Below are 16,598 nucleotides of genomic sequence, written 5' to 3'. Positions count from 1 at the left end.
ATGGAATTGAACCCGTGTTCAAAGTCTTTTTTTTTTTTTTTTTTAAGAAAATGAGAGTATGCTGTGTGGTATGCTCTGTTCACAAATAACTAACCTCTCAGCCCAAACCCATTCATTATTTATTTTGAGAAACTGAATGACCAAGGCAGTCATATATGTACATCTGCTCATAAGATCCTCAAATCAGGCCATATTTAATATTCAACACGAGGACCTTGAAACGCTCCGAAGACGTTCCAAAGGCAGAGAAAAATTTACAGTTAAAAGCTCCCCTTGCCCCGCAAAAAATTCCAGAAACACCCCCACCCATATGCAAGAAAAACCTGTATTATTGCAAAATATTCCTCTATTATCACTGGATCTTATTCTATTCTCTTGTATTGAGCTTTGGATGTTAAAAAAAGTGAGGAACACGGCTTGGTGAGGTAAAACCGAAGTGCAAAGGGCAGATATCGCTTTGGGCCCCGATGTTAGGTTCCAGATTGGCACATCGACTCCCATCCCACCAGTCCGGCGAAGACACCGCTCTTATTTTCGGTGGTTTAGAAGACAAACCTTTTTAAAGACCTCAAATCCTGCTCTTTGTGGAGGCTGCCTCGGAGTTTCCCCTGGTCAACCTAACGATTTATGGTAGAAAACACCATGATCGTGTCCCAAGGCAGCCTGCCGGCCCTGGCCAGGAGCACCTCCCGCTGGCTCCTCCTTTCTCGGTGCTCTCTCCAACCTCCTCCGCCCCGGCTTCGCGTCCAGGCTTCGCGGCTCGCCCTCCGCCCCCCACCGCCGAGGCTGGACTGGGCTCAGGCCCCCTCTCCGGCGCCCCCTCCCCGGCGCGTTGCGGCTGGCGCTTCCCAGCGCCCCGCCTGACGCCGCAGCTGGGCCGGCGATTCGCCATTGGATTAAAAATAGCAGCGTCCCCCCCCCCCCTCCGCCCGTCCCAGGCCCCCGGTGCCCGCTCCCGCCCGCGGCCCGCTCTCCCCGCCCCGGCTCGGCTCCGGTTGCCCGCGCAGCCCGCCCGCCCGGGCCCAGCCGCTCTCCGGCCGCCGCCGGCAGACACAGCGCTCCGGCTCCGCTGGGCTCGGTTCGGCTGCGCGCTGCGGCCATGCAGCGCCGGGGCGCCCTGTTCGGCATGCCGGGCGGCAGCAGCAGGAAGACGGCTGCAGGAGACATCGGCGAACTGCTGGTGCCCCACATGCCCACGATCCGCGTGCCCAGGTCCGGGGACAGGGTCTACAAGAACGAGTGCGCCTTCTCCTACGACTCCCCCGTAAGTGAGGCTCGGCCGCCCGCGGCGCCTTGGGGGAGGGTGGCGGTGCCAGCGGCCTGTGGCGGCCGCCAGCCGCGGACTTCGGCAGCACGCGAAGCGGGGGGGAGAAGATGCGCAGTGGCAGCCGGGGACCTCCTCCTCCGGGCGGCGGAGTTGGCTCAGGGGCTCCGCAGTTCGGCGAACACTTAGTGAGCGCCTACTGGGTGCCGGGTGCTGCATTCCCCAAGGCTGCTGCCGCCGAAGACGGGCTCGTGAGGGCGGTGTTTGCTCCGTCAACCTCCCCAAGCTTACAGGGCCCCAATTCCCAGCAGCCCGCCCACGGCCCCGCCACCGTTTGAAAGATAGCTCGAATCTAAGAGTTCCCTGCTTTTAACTACACATTACAGATCGTTCGCGTTTCCCACAGGGCAAAGAGCCGGGGGACGGGTGACTCCTCCCAACACAGCCTTTCCTATTTCTGAGACCGTTTTCTTTGCCCAGGGATTCCCACTCCTGGACGATTCTGATGTCCTCTCCGAGCGTTTCTTCCTCCACTTCCCATTTTCCCTCCACTCCTTTCCTTTTCACTAGAATGTCAGAAGAAACCTTCGGGTGCTTCCTCTTCGGCAGCAGAAATACGGGTCTAATGGATTATTACGGCTTTCCCTTTCCCCTTCAAATGAGTCATTTGGACTGACAGGCACAAATATAAATTATTAAAAGTTCAATCCCAAGTCGAGATCTCGGAGACTGGAGGGGGAAGTTAAGATCGATCACCGCCTTCTACCCAGGGCAGTTGGCGGTGGTTTTCATCAGGTTGTAGTGTCTATGTGTGAGAACACCGAGGGTGAATGCTCCTTGCACAAGTCAAAATGGGCTTCGAAGTGACTCAGCTGTCTGGCGTTCTCATGTCTTTTTGAGGACCTGGTTATTTTTATCCACACACTTTAGATCTCATGTGTCACCCAGCAGATCTCAATGCGTTGGGAAGTGCATTGATTGGAATGACTGAGACAGATTTCACAATATTCTAACACATTTTATTCATATTATGTAGAGTATGGTTGGAGGGGGAAAAAACAAAAACAAATGGGCAGTACATTTTCCAAAGCGTTCTTTAGCCTGTGGTTGGTATTGGTTGGTTTCAAAGCAGCTTTTCTTTGGTATATTGGAACCCCAGAATTAGTATCCTTTCTGTGATATTTAGTTTTTCTTTTATGCTAATCCCAGATAATTTTGGTGATAAAGTCTCATCTATTTGTTAACTAATTTTTTTTCTTTCGAAAAGATCCTTGTAGAATGGCATGAAATGGTTGTATTTAATACTTAGTATATAGTGGTGACATTAATAAAGCAACTGTCAGCGGTGCCATTAAATCCCGTAATCAACAAAATATTTGAAAATGCCATTTTCAGATTTTGTTTCCAGTATTGGGTGTCCTTCTCACCAATAGTTACTAAGGGTGGAGAGGAACGTTGGTCCTAACTAACTTAAGCAATTGACCTATTGTGAACTTCAGGAAAAAAAAGTGGTCCAAAGTGTTTTATGATAGCACTGTGTGTAAAATCGGCAAAACTACTTTCTCCATGTTTGATCTGGGTTGCTCTTCAAGTTCTGTTTACACACTTTGTTGTTGGAAATATTTATCACATTATATCGTGTATGGCAGGTGTGAAAAACTGCTTTTTAAAATTCACTTCCACAAATAGTTACTGGGCACTTACTATGTGCCAAACACTATTCTAGCAGCAGTTTATTCAATGTAAAATGCTGTTTTCACTCATATCACAGTATTTCCTTGGAGGTGACTGGGCTCATTTACAAAGCCAGTGAATCAGTATATTTCATTATTTATGTTTCAGGGGAGGAAGAGAAGGAAGGTTTTATAACAAGTTTATTTTAAAGTACAGTGCATGATAATGCAAGGTCTTTGCTTATGGTACTTAATAGTCATGAATCCAATAAGGGTATCTTGAGCCCTTAATTTGTGCCAGCTCATACATACATGGTTACAAGTACCTCATGGAGCAAAAGCCATTGGTACAAAACACATCAGACACTTTATTCCACAAGTACTATGGACTGTGGAACTTTGGTTGAGAAAAAACCAAGACTAGTTGAATGAAACAAACAAACAAACAAACAGACTTTCTTGCATTGGATACTTTTGAAGAAGGTCATAGGTAATGATGGCTAGAAATAAAGGAGAACAACACTCCAGGCTGGGAAAAAATACATGTGCAACCACATAAAGTGTGAATATTTTCTTATTATTTGCCTATAATGTATTTGGGAGAAAAAAGATTGATTTGGCAAGAAATAAGAAGTGAGGAGTAGATGATGGGGGTGTCTTGAATACCTGGAAAAGGATCTTGATTTTATGTAGTCAGTTATTAAAAGCTAGTGGGAGTAATAAGGTTTAAAGTGGTATTGGAGGTAGACTGTGTATCAATAATCTTTTACAGTGTACCTACTGTGTCTAAGGCACCATGTGAACATCTTTGCCATTTTTCACCTTTGCAGGATTTGAGTATTGAGCAGGACAGTGTGATAACTCATTTCAGTATCCTCCTCCTTCCTCTCTTCCCACCGTCTAGGGCTTAGCACATATGTGCTCAATAATAGTTATCTTGAGATGAGTGATGTTTTAGTTTCCTTGGCTGCTCAAGCAAATACCATGCAATGGGCTGACTTAAACAATGGTAATGTAATGGCTCATGGTTTTGGGGTAAGGAAAAAAGTCCAAGTGAAGGTGTTATCAAGGAAATTCTTTCTTCCTGAACTCTGGTTCTGGGGTTGGCTGCCAGTGATCCTTGGTCCTGGGCTCCTCTGTCACAAGGCAGTGCACCCGGCAGCCTCTCCTGACATCTCCCTTCTCTTCCAGGTTCTGTTGACTTTCAGCTTCTTGCTTCTCATGTTTTTTTTTCTCCCTCTTTCTGTTTGAATTTCATTTGCTTACAGAGGATCCAGAATAGGATTAAGACCCATTCTGACTGAGGTGGGCCACATCTTACTTATCAAAAAAATCCTACTTACAATGGGTTCACACCCACTGGAAAGGTTTAAGTTTGAGAACTTGTTTTTCTGGGGGTACCTACAGCTCCAAACCATCACAAGTGAGTTTTTGTTTTTCTGTGTACCTCTTTGGTTTCATCCCAGGCCTACCCTCAAACCTCGATCTCTTTGGTTGTTGAGACTCTCCTTCATCTGAATGTACTTTGTCCCACCTCCCCTCAGTTTTTATGCTGCCAGCTCTGGGGAAGCCAGTTTCTGGTTCTTCAATGTGCGAGACTAATTTCTGTTTCCAAGACCACCTTCCTCTCTTGCTCATCCTTCAGTGCTCTTTCTTGGCCTCTCTTTTCTGCTTTGAAGTCATCCTTTCCTCGGAAGGCCTACATTACTTAGAGTCTGTATCATACAATGCAGCGTTTGATTACAGTCTCCTTTTTTTTACCTTTGTTACTCATATTTTTTAAAGCATCTGTTAGGTGTGCCAAGTATTAGGTGCACATGAGACACTGTGCCACCATCGTGCTCATTATGCCCCTCTCCCTAGCTCTAACATGAGTGGAGAGCTTGTCTTATATAAATAGTAGAGCTGGGATTAGAATCGCTATTTGGCTTAGGTGAGTTGAAAATGCAGAAAGCGAGACGGGTTTTGGCATAGGTGGTTTATTTTGGAAAGGTATCCCAGAGGACAGAAGTGGAACAGTGACAAAGGGAAGGACGGTAAGCCAGTCCAAGATGAGTTACTGAGCTGATTTACACAGTGAGTAACATGCTTAATCCTGCTGGGGACTTGGAGGAAGTGTACAATATGCCCCAGAACTGACCACCGTGAGACCTGGGAGAGGGGTGTATTATCCAGTGGCTCCCATCCCCCATTGGTCAAGGGGGTGAAAAATCCTTCACTCTTCCAGGTTGGCATTTGTGCCCTGAAGGCTAAAGAGCTCCTGCAGACTTCCCAGGACTGCTGGCAGCAAAGTAAGAGATCCTCAGTGTAGTCCAGGCTGGGACTGTCAGCCTACACCTGTTGTGACAATCAGTTGTACACAGGGGCCAGAAAGGTGGCCTGACAGGACGAGACTCAGCAGAAACAGTGCCCCCCACCCCTCTCTGAAGCTCTGAGCTCTCTTGGTGACTATGAGCTGTCACTGTTGGTTCTTCTTCCTAGGACCCTTTGTAAGAATCTGAGGAGGTGACCTTAATGGACTGGGGCTAGTTTACGTATCCACCAGGAAAGGCTTGGGAGAACTCCATCCACTTGTAGGAAAACTTCATACTTGGGATTTAGTAAATCCTTCAGTCTATCTGTCCTTCCTTCTACAAATATTTACTGATGTGCCTGGCACTGTCGGAAGGATTGCTAATCATAACAATGGCAGCCAACGTTTATATAGAGCAGTGGTTCACAAAGTGTGGTCCCTGGACCAGCAGCATCAGCATCACCTGGGAACTTGTTAGAAATACAGATTACTGAGCCTCACTCCTGACCTGCTGAAGCAGAAACTCTGGGGGGTGGGGTCCAGGAATCTGGGTTTTAGGAAGCTCTCCAGGTGGCTGATGTATGCTGAAATTTGAGACTGTGATGGAAAGCTTACTGGGTGCCAGATAGCATTCTACTCCCTGTATTATATATATGTAAAAGAATATGATATCACTATGTGATATATATATATATATCACATATTTAATCCTCACAACAACCCTATGCTGTATACTGTTATTATTACCGTGTTCCAGATAGGAGATCTAAAGCAAAAAGGTCACAGATAGTAAATGGTAGAACTGGAATTTGAATCCAGGCTGTCTGGCTCTGGAATCTGTGCTTTTCAGTGTTGTGCAATGCACTCTGCCCTACAGGCAATGTGACTTGCTTTCATGATACTTACTTGTAGGTGGAAAAATAATTCAATTTAGGATCTTGTGGAAAAATCCTCCTAATGGATGAGTGGATATAAGATTGTAAAGCAAAATCTAGCAACTTGCAAACTTTCCTCTCTCGCTAAAGATGTCAACTTGATAAAGGAAATCAAATTAATTTCATGTGGCATAAATTTCTCTTCCAAAAGCACCTAGCTGAAAAGTTGCTCTAGGGCTGTGGTTCTTAAGCTTTTTGGTTTCAGGGCTGCTTTATATTCTTAAATATTTTCAAGGGCCCCAAAGTGCTTTTGTTTATGTAATTTCCATCTATTGATATTTACCATACTAGAAATTAAAACAGAAAAATTTAAAACATAGAAAGCTTTCCATTAGCTCTCAGAGTGATGTCATTCAGCCTCTGAAAAATGTCACTGTACGCTCATGAGAGAATGAGAGTGAAAAAGGCAAATAACTTTTTTGTACTATGAAAATAGTTTTGACCTTGTAGAGGGCTTGAAGGGTCTCCAGGGACTACTAGTGGTTTCCAGGCCATGCTTTGAAAAAAACTAAGTTCTAGAGCTTGGGAAGAAAAATACAACTGGTTATTCCAATCACATGCCCCCTATGCACTGTGGAATTTATGGACTCACATTTTCACATTTGTGGGGAATGAACTATTGGTTATCTTAATATTAGCTCAAATATAGATGTCATACATTGTATATATATATTCTTTTTGAAGCAAATTAAAATTTAGAGAATTTCATTGACTTTTTGAAGAAACTGCAGCTGCCTGGGCTGGAAATTGTTGACTCTTTCAGAGGTAGAAGTTGTGTATTCTGAGACGATAGCTAACTAAGAAGGGCAGTTCTGATTTTCAGAGATGATCACAAGTGATTTGTTTGGTCACTTTGCTTTTAGTTGGTTATCCAGCAATTTTCTTTCAATCTCTTGGTGAATTTGGTGTTATTTAAACATTTTTTCTTTATTTTTGGTTTATATTTTTATCAAAGTTATGCCTATAGATGAAGTTCTATGACGTTTCTAATGAAAAAGGTCCCCTTTCCCTATTCCTTCTTTCCACAGAAACTACTTTCAAATTACTTAGCTGACTAGTTTGCTACTTACCTCCTTGTCTCTAACTTGCTGGTTTTGCTACTTTTTGATTTTTCAGAATATGAGGATTTCATTCTACCCCCATCTCTCGCTTCCACTGTTGTACACATTTCCTGTCCCTTCATCCTTTATGCAGACTCATACATTTTGTTTAGATAAATATTCAGGGTTTACATTACTATGACTTTAACAGCTAAGCCATGTAGAAAACTATAATTGCTTTTCCTTTCCTAAAAGACTCTATTTTTTTGGAGCTAATAAATGTTTTGATATTTTGTTTCTTTTCTTAGAACTATTACTAATTCAACTGAAAACTCTTTGCCAGTTGTCTGAGTCTCTCAAAACATTTAGGGCTATCAGTAATTCTATCAGTTTCATGCCCCTAAAGAAGTTTCTCTGGAAGCCTTCTGCCAGCTCCACTCTGGATGGTTGCTGTCTTTTCCTGGGAAAATCCTCCCCATGGACAATCTCTGTGGATGTGTGATAATCCAGTTGGAGTAGATAGCTGTCACCATGGCGGTTCTCTTCATTGCCATCCTGGGATTCCCTTCACCTCTTTGTTGTGTTAAAGCACCTGCTTCCTGTATTCCTTTGGTTTGTAGACTGTTTTGCTGAGGCATCTAGTTCTTTAGCTTTCTGGTAAAAGGTGTGTAGAAAGTAAATGGTTTGAAATCTTGCATGTCTGAAAATGACTCTATTCTGTCCTCATATTTTAATTGATAGTTTGGCTAGGTATAGAATTTCTGGAATTCTCAGAATTTTGAGGTAGCTCTATTGCCTTGCAGCGTCCAGTCTGAAGCCTATCATGATTCCTGATAATTTGTATGATCAGGAATGGCCTCTCCCCTACCTGCCCCCCCTGCCCCCCTGCCAAACTTAGGGAATCTAATCTATGTTTCCAGGGTTCCAAAATTTTGAGATGATGTGCATTGGTGCGGATCTGTCTTTATACATTGTCCTGGGCACTTGTCCTGAATCCTTTCAATATGAATACCTTCAGCTATAGAAAGTTTTTAAAAATTACTTCTATAATGAATTTCTCCCTCTATTTTCTTCTTTTTCTCTTTTCAGAACTTCATTATTTATACATGGGACCTTCGTAGACTGGCCCTTTAGTTTAATTAATTTTTTCTATTATTTTCCCTCTTTATCTTTTTGCTCTACTTTTTTTTGGGAGAATTCCTCAACTTTTTTTACAAGTCATTTATTGAGTTTTTAATTTGTTATATTTATATTTAAAATACCTCTTTTTTGTTCTCTGAATGTTCTTTTTTGTTTTTTTTAACCTTATTCTTATTTTATGGATGGAATATCTTACCTTTTCTGAGGATATGAATGACAATTAAAAGTTTTCTTTCCCCTGTTTATTTTCTCCATCTTGATTTCCAGAATTCTTGTTTGATCATTTTCTTTCATGTTAGAGGCTTTCTTCAGATGACTTTAAGTGGAGCACTTAAAGCTGATTGGAAGCTACATGTGTGTGTGTGTACATATGAAGCAATTGACTGTGAGCTTCCCTATAGGGTGATTTCAGAATCTTTGTTTTTTCCCTTTGATTACTGATTACGAGGCTTTTCTAATCTCTTGTCAGGCCAATCTCCCTTTGATTACTGATTAGGAGGCTTTTCTAATCTCTTGTCAGGCCAATCTGTCAGTATTGAGGAAGCTGAGTGGGAAAAGAGGGCAGACTGCTCTTAGAAGCTGGGTATTGGATACTGGCTGTTACTGTCTAGGTTCTCAACCCTATCCTTGTTTTGCTAAACTTTCTCCCATATTTCACTGGCTAGAAAATGAAACTGCACTCCCCAGAATCCTTTGATGGCAGGATTCTGATTTTATTTTCTGCCAGAGAGAGATTTGGAAGGCAAAAGAGAAGAAGCCATTGTTGCTCCTGCAGCTATGGCAAGCTGGTGCCTGTGCTTTCGAACGTGATAGATGTGAGGATGTCTTAGCAGCTTCTGAGTGTCCTCCTAGGAACTCTGCCACCTCTGCCTTGTGGGAACTGAGACCATTTGTGCGCTTTCTTGTGAGGCTTGAGCATCCTGGTTTCCTGAACATGAGCGGTGATTTCTCTGACTTTAGCTCTCATAGCCCTTCCAGTGATTTTGTAAGACTCTTGTTCGCTGTATCAAATCCCTTCCTCTCTGAAATACCTAGAATGGTTTCTATTTTTGGACTAAATCTGAACAGATACACATATATTCTCTTAATGCCTGTGTCGCTCTTTTCAACTGAGCTTTTTGCCCCACAGCCCTGAGACTTGATTTTGCTTGCCTTAGAAAATAAATCTGCGTAGTTTGTGAGGATGGGAAGGGCTGCTTAAATTGTAGGAGGGATCTGGGGCTCTAAGGGCTATTTAAACAGACTTCCAACTCATCCTCCTTATTTTAGCCCATGTTTCACCTAGACTTCCAGAGGTACTTGGAGCTTCCATTCTGGGGCCTTTTGGAAATTCTAGAGTATAAATCAGTTTGAATATGGCTTTCCCTGCTGCTGGCCTAGGAATTAGCTTTGTCAGCTCTTCTTAGTTCTTTAGCATGTATCCATATGCAGTCCAGGTTTCCAGATTTTGGCCCCATGTTCTGTCTTAAAAAAAAAAACTTTTCTGTCCTTTGGTGGGTTTTCAGAAAGGAGTGAAAATTGATACGTGTGCAATTTGCCTTTTGTATCCTAAAGTCTTACTCTTCCAATTAATAACCAGGAGTCGCTTGCTGTCTCTTTCTGGCAGCGGTTAATTACCTTTAAAGTTGTACCAGTTTTAGAGCTTTGGAATATAGGAGATGATGCTGAACCTGTCAGAGAGCCTTTTTGGGCAAGTTGTATTCTCAACTCATATTGACTCTGGACATCTGCTAGACTCTGAATTCTCTTTTCCCTCCCCTGCATTCCTCATCATGTGGACTAGAGCTCATTAAAAGTACCACCATCCATTTGGTGCCCTGAGCTGGGAAATGCAGTATATTCCACTGCATCTCCTTCGGTCTCTTTTACCATCACCTCCGTAGTCACCAAGATCCAGGATAGCCTCCTCTTTACATCCCCACTGCTAAGGCTCAGCCCCTCACCATCTCCTGCCTGGACTTTTGCAGATGCCTCCTAACCGACCACCTTGCTTCCTTTGCAGTCTATCTGTCACATTGCGTTCAGTTATTTTTCTAAAACGTGTGTAATCATGTTATTTCCCTGCTTAGAAACCTCCAGTGAAGCCATTCAGACTTTTCTAACGTAGACCATCAAATCAAATCAATTTACCATGTTGATCCAACTTTTCTTTCCAGTGTCATCACTTAGCACCGACCCTCTGATTACATCCTTCTGGCCCAAAGGGCTTTCTGTCTTCAGGTGCTTTCACACCTCCATGTGTTTGCTGGCTGCTCTTCCCTTGGCCTGGAATGCCTTCTCCTAACCCACCAACCCCTGAGAAAAAACCCACTGATCTGTTAAAGCCAGCTCAGGTGTTCTCTGAGAGGTCAGACATTTCTTTTCTTGTGTTTTTCAAAGCACTTTCTACATTTCTGTCATAGGTGGAATACTGATTGTTGATGACATAAAATTGCTGAGGTCTTGGAGATTTAAAGGGAAGGGGGAAAGGACTGAATACTGTGGTATTTGTAAACCTGTGCTAGTAAGACTGCATCTTTTCAGAGTTCCTATTCTTTAAAAAAAAAAAAAAAAACTCTGAGCATATATTTTGGAATAAAAAAATAAATGCTATTTAAAATAACCAATGTCATTTTTTGTAAATTCTGTCATGTGATCTGAAAAGTCTTACACTTGACCCTTGAAAAACCAGTAACAGGTATCTTGGGTATTGGCTGAGTGTTTTATGTGCTGTGATTCTAGATGTCCCAGGGAGCTTTGTAGAAGTGACTGCCATCTCCATAGGGAGGTGACAAGAGGCCTGGTCTCTGTGGATTAGCTCAGGCTCTGTGCTCCTGCTCATTGTGCAGTAATACGGGTGATCAGCCAAGGACTCCCCTTGGTCCCCGTGCACGGGAAGATGTGAACAAGGGCTCCTATTTTTAGGGCTGGAACAGCAGGGCAATGCAACAATGACAAGAATTTAATGAATCTGCATATGCCTCCAGACTAGAGATGTTGCTTGAGGTGCAGAATAGTGTGTACTTACTGTGATAAGATTAAAAATAAAACATTCTGTTTTGCGTTAATTAGCAAGCACTAATACTTAAAGCCCACTGTGTACGCAGCACTGTGCTAGATGCTATGGGGGCAGAGAGGGTATGAGTGTATGGGAGGGAACCAGAGGCCACTGGGAAGGAGAGCAGGATATGGGTCTTTCTACCATAGTGGAGTATATGTACATTAGTTTTTCAGTGTCTATTATAAGTCAAACCCTATACTAAGTACTTTTATATACATTGTTTCATTTACTTAATGATAATAATTGGCCTAGGAAGCATAATTACTATTGTTTCCCCTGTTTTACAGCTGAGGAAACTGAAGGTCAGCGAGGTTAAGTAACTTGTTCAAGGAATTGTTCAAGGACTGGTAAGTGACAGTGAGGGGATTTATAGCCAGGATATTTAAGTTTTAACCAGTGTGGGCACTTAACGCTATGTGAGTGGAGATTTCAGGCATGGGAGTAATCAGTAATATCTAGAAGGGTTACTGACCTTGCCAACTGGGTGGGATCTGAATAGATGGCATTTTGGAATGGGAGGGAGCAAAGGTTTGGAGTGGGGACCAAGCTTGGCATGTACAAGAGAAGAGCAAACTGCCTTGGAAGAGAGGGTTATGGGGGATAATGGAAAACAAGGTTGAATCCTCTGTGGATTATAAAGGAGTTGGGTCTTGGTAAGGTTATAACTAACTGGCTCCAGCTGGTTAGGAGTAAGGGAACAATGTGAGGACACTGACCACTTAGTGCTGCTGTTCTGGAAATGGAATGAGAAATAGGTTGGGAGGTGGGGAGACCTTGAATAGGAAATCAGCTAGGAGGCTTCTGTAATCCTGGGCAGGGGGCAGTGCAGACAGAGGCATGGGGGCAAAGAGAGGTTTTGAAGAAAGATATGGCCCAATTTAGTGCAGAATAGATAGTGGGTGAAGGAGTGGGAGATCTTAAAGATCACTTCATGACTTCTAGCTTGGGAGATGGAGCATATGAAGGACATAAATGAGGAAGGTAAGAGAGCGAATGCAAGTGGGTAAGAGTTGTGTGCCTGCCGAGAAAATTGGGAACTGGAATGGTGCTCAGAGGTCAGGGTTTGGATTTCAGAGTCTGGCAGCCCCTAGTTTAGAGACACTAGTTTGTGAGGAGCTCTTATGAACAGCTGCAGGACCCCCTCTCTTTACTGCTGGGATCTTTCCCCACACGCTGTGGAGGAAGCAGTGACTGGCACATGCCTCCTTCTCTCCCACTTATTGGCTCAGGTCCCAGAGAAACTCACACTGGAGCCTGGGGCAGTATTTTCTCCAGGAGTTAGAAATTTGAACAGATAATCCTGCTGCATGAGTGGTTGTAGATAGAATACAAGCAGAGGGTACTGTTTTATGAAGTAAAATCACTCTAGGGTAAATCTGCCCCATATTCACTACATGGGCCATCGGCCAAAAGGGTACTGGCTCTCATAAGTTACTTATAATTATGATAATTTCCTTATAATCAAACCAAGTGTTGCTTTTTCTTATCCTGGTTAATCTTTGGATGTGGCTATAGAAGTGGTGACCGGCACCTAGATATCTCTGTCCCAAGCAGTCTTTAGAAATAGGCTTAGAGGTCACTTGGTGATCGGTGGGATTGCTTGGCCAGGAAGAAAGAGAACTTAAGGCCTGAAGGTGGAGGATGGCTATGGGAAGCAGGGATGAAAGTAATTCACGTGTTGTATTCTTTGGGTAGAACTATTGAACTGCTCCTTTGGAGGTACCATTTGGGCAGATTCTGAGGCTGCAGAAGGAGCCTTGGCACATGTGGGCCATCTCTCCAGGCCCCCACCAGCGGAGTGAGACCACCGGTAGACTCAGTTTACCTGCTGGACAAAGGTTGGGATGATGAAGGTGGGTGGACTGTGAGGGCTGCTAAACCTTGCAGCTATTTCTTAGCATCTCAGAGCTCAGCTCCTTGGGGCCTGCTGCTTTTTCTGTCAGGGAGATGTCAGCCTGGAGCAGCCACCTCCCAGGGACTCCAGCTGTCTTGTCCCGTTTGGAAAGTGGAGCTGGTGGGGCCTCCCCCACAGGAAACCTTGACCTAGTGCCTGGCACAGGCTAGTTCCTTGAGTGGGGTGGCTCTCCTTTGCCTGCCTCTCCTGCTTTCCTTGAATGAAACAGACTTGGAAAAAAGAATAAACTAACTGCTCTTTTCCCTAAGCCCCCACGGAGGCGTGTGCTTGCCAACAGCCGCCCACCTGGCTCCTGCCACCAAAACAACATCTGCTGTCCTTACTCTTCTCAGATGTACCAGGCAGCATGTGTGTGTGTGTGTGTGTGGGGGGGCTGGATTGGCCTGGGTTCAAATTCCCCCTTATCACTTAGTAACCATGTATCTTTAGCAAATGCCTTAATTCTCTTGTATTTCTCCAAGCCTTGGTTTTCCCCTCTGACATACCTACCTTGCAGGGTTACATTATACATTATTATTTTTAAATGTTCCTGGTTGGTATCCCTTTCTGGAATGCTCCCCTCCCTTGCTTTCCCTTTATAGACCGAGGATCTGTGGCACATGGTGCTTGCCCCTTTTTCGGGGGTGCAGTGGAGGGATCCCTCTGAGAAGAGAATGAAGTACCATTTAAAGAGGCTCAGGGTCATCAAAGGCACTCTGTACTTCTCATGACCCTCTGCCCTACAGCAAAAAGCCTTGGGCACAAGTATTTACTGGCAACATTAGGAGAGCTCTGTTCAGGGCTATTATTATTCATATTCAAATTCAGCTCATGGTGCTGGGCTTTTATAGGCTTACCTAATCACCTGATCCTCATATTTAATATAGATTATCAGGGGAAATGTGACCTGACTTCCACACAAGAAAACCACTTTTTTAAAGAAAAAAAAAAGTTAAGAAATTACCATAAAAAGGTGTTATCATTTACCAGGCATTTTCATATTTTCTTTCTTTTTAAGTACGTAAGTTGGGGACCACTTATATGGCTTATAGCCTTCAAGTTAGCCTTGCTAAAGATGGTCATCTTGGTGTCTTAATCCACTGATGATTTTTCTTTTGCCTGGTTCTTCTGTGTGAATCATAGTAACTGTTCTGAACATTTACCTCATGCCCTGGACCAACTCTTCCCCAGCTTGTTACAGGTGATAGCATCCTCATTGCCCCAAATGCCCAGAGCAAGGCTTCAGTTTTATCTTTAGGAAGAAGTAAATAAATGACTTCTCAATGGAACAGTACATTTATAGTCATGTCAGAATTAAAACCTAGCCATTTGGACTCTGCTTTCAGCTGTCTGAGACCAGGTTGTGTGGCTCTAAGCATAGAAATGCTCTGCAAGAGGAACACTTTCAAAATATGAAAAAACTCAAAGAATCATTACTGCATTAATATTTTAATTTTTCTTAACATTTCATGGTCACAAACATGATTTATCAAAGTTTAGCAACAGAAGATATCTACACTCTCCTGGGATCATATATATATATATTTTTTCTGCTTATTATTAAAGCTAGTAGAAAACTGGACAAGGTAAAAGAAAAGAACCTAATTCATATGTTCTCTGGGCCTTGGATTCTCCCTCAAAACTCCCAACTCCAGTGGCTTACTTAGAACTGACCACAATGTGGAAAAATTTATTTAAGTGGATCTGCTGTTGAAACCAAGCTTTTGGAATTTGCAAATATTATGTTCTGTTAATTCTGTTCTACTGGTAAGCTGTTTGGGTCTTTCTTTGCTATCCATTGTATTTTCTGATAATGCTTTTTCTCCATTATATTTACCCCTTCTGTGGATTGCATTCGTGCTGTATTTTTTCTGTTTTACTTTCTGTCTTAGTTTCCTGACTGCTAAAATAAATACCATGCAATGGGTTGTCTTAATGAGAATTTATTGGCTCACAGTTTTGAGGCTAGTAGCCCCAAATCAAGGCATCAGGAAGGCGATGCTTTCTGCCTGAAGACTGTGGTATTCTGGGGCTGGCTGCCAACCATCCTTGGTCCTTGGCTTTTCTGTCATGTGGCAATGCATGTGGCGGCATCTTCTTTCTCTTCTGGTTGGGTTCCATTGACTTTCGGAACTTCTGGCTGCTCCCAGTGGCTTCTCTCTCCTTCCGACTTTCATTCGGTTTATTAAAGACTCTAGTAATCTGGATTAAAGCCCAACTTGATTCATTTGGGCCACACCTTAACTGAAGTAGCATCTGGAAGAGATTCACGCCCACTAGAATGCAGACCAAAACCAAGAACATGTCCAAACTGGAGTACACATTTCAATCCCCTACACTTTCTTATTACACATTTGCTTCCCATCTCCATGTACTTAATTTTGCATTTTAAAACTGTTGTCTGTTTGTTTTGTTCTAGGAGCCAGAATGTATGGGGGTTGGGTGCTCTGGTCACTGGAATGTTCATGTCTGCCCTTCAGGTAAACCTGAGAGGCTGAATTAGTAGGCAGATGGTTGCTTGAGGAAAGCAAAGATTGAGCCGAGAGAGGTGGGTAGTTTTGTTGAGTAATGAGTCAAAACAGTTTGGAGTCATCCTTGATTCCACCCTGTCCTGGATGCCCAGGCATATATCTAATTCATCAACTTTCCTTGTGAGCTCTATCCTGAAATTAAATCTTGAATCTGACCAGGTTTCTCCATCTTTGCTGTGAATCCCTGTGTACTTTTGTCTCTCCACCCGCAGGCACTTCTCTCATTCTTATCACTGCCAGAAATGACATTTCTTTCTTGTTTCTTTTTTGTCTATCCATACTAGGATTCAGATGTCATTAGGGTACATCTGTTTGTCTTTGTCTCTGCTGTAGTGCTTTGAGGGACTGAATAAACTCATCCTGCCTCACCTACCTGCCCTGGGAGTAGAAAGAAAGAATTTTCTTTCACTGATTCTTTTCCTTTGATGATGATAATGATGATGGTGGGTTTTGTGGTCAGTTCTAAGCCACTGGGGTTGGGAGTTTTGAGGGAGATCCAAGGCCTAGAGAACAAAGAAATTAGTTTCTTTTATTTTACTCTTGTACTGTTTTCTCTTAGCACAGGGCTGTGAAACAGGTTGGAAGAAAGAGGCAGGAGTTTAGAGGATATCCAGACAGCATATTTTAATGGGTAAGCACTGGGTTAGAAGTAAGAGATAGTAATCCTACTTCCAGGTTTGCTAGCAGCTGGGTTGACCACTGTAGTACGATCTTCTTGTTATTTCCCGCCACATACCCTGTTTTGTTTTTCTGATCACTGTTTAACATTATTTATTTATTTGGTTTTC

General features: G+C 43.3%; 1 protein-coding gene across 1 annotated transcript in view; it reads left to right on the top strand.

Annotated features, from left to right (window-relative positions):
• Window positions 1-960: 960 nt before the first annotated feature.
• USP13 (ubiquitin specific peptidase 13) overlaps window positions 961-16,598 on the top strand; it is a 143,019-nt gene continuing 127,381 nt past the window's right edge. Inside the window, exon 1 of the mRNA XM_037840050.1 lies at window positions 961-1,264. Coding sequence (XP_037695978.1) covers window positions 1,100-1,264 — 165 coding nt within the window. The 5' untranslated portion in view covers window positions 961-1,099. The remainder of the gene's footprint in view (window positions 1,265-16,598) is intronic.

The sequence above is a fragment of the Choloepus didactylus genome, chromosome 1, assembly GCF_015220235.1.
Source record: "Choloepus didactylus isolate mChoDid1 chromosome 1, mChoDid1.pri, whole genome shotgun sequence".
NCBI lineage: Eukaryota > Metazoa > Chordata > Mammalia > Pilosa > Megalonychidae > Choloepus > Choloepus didactylus.
Note: the sequence above shows the minus strand (reverse complement) of the source record. Positions and strands in the feature narration are given on the sequence as shown.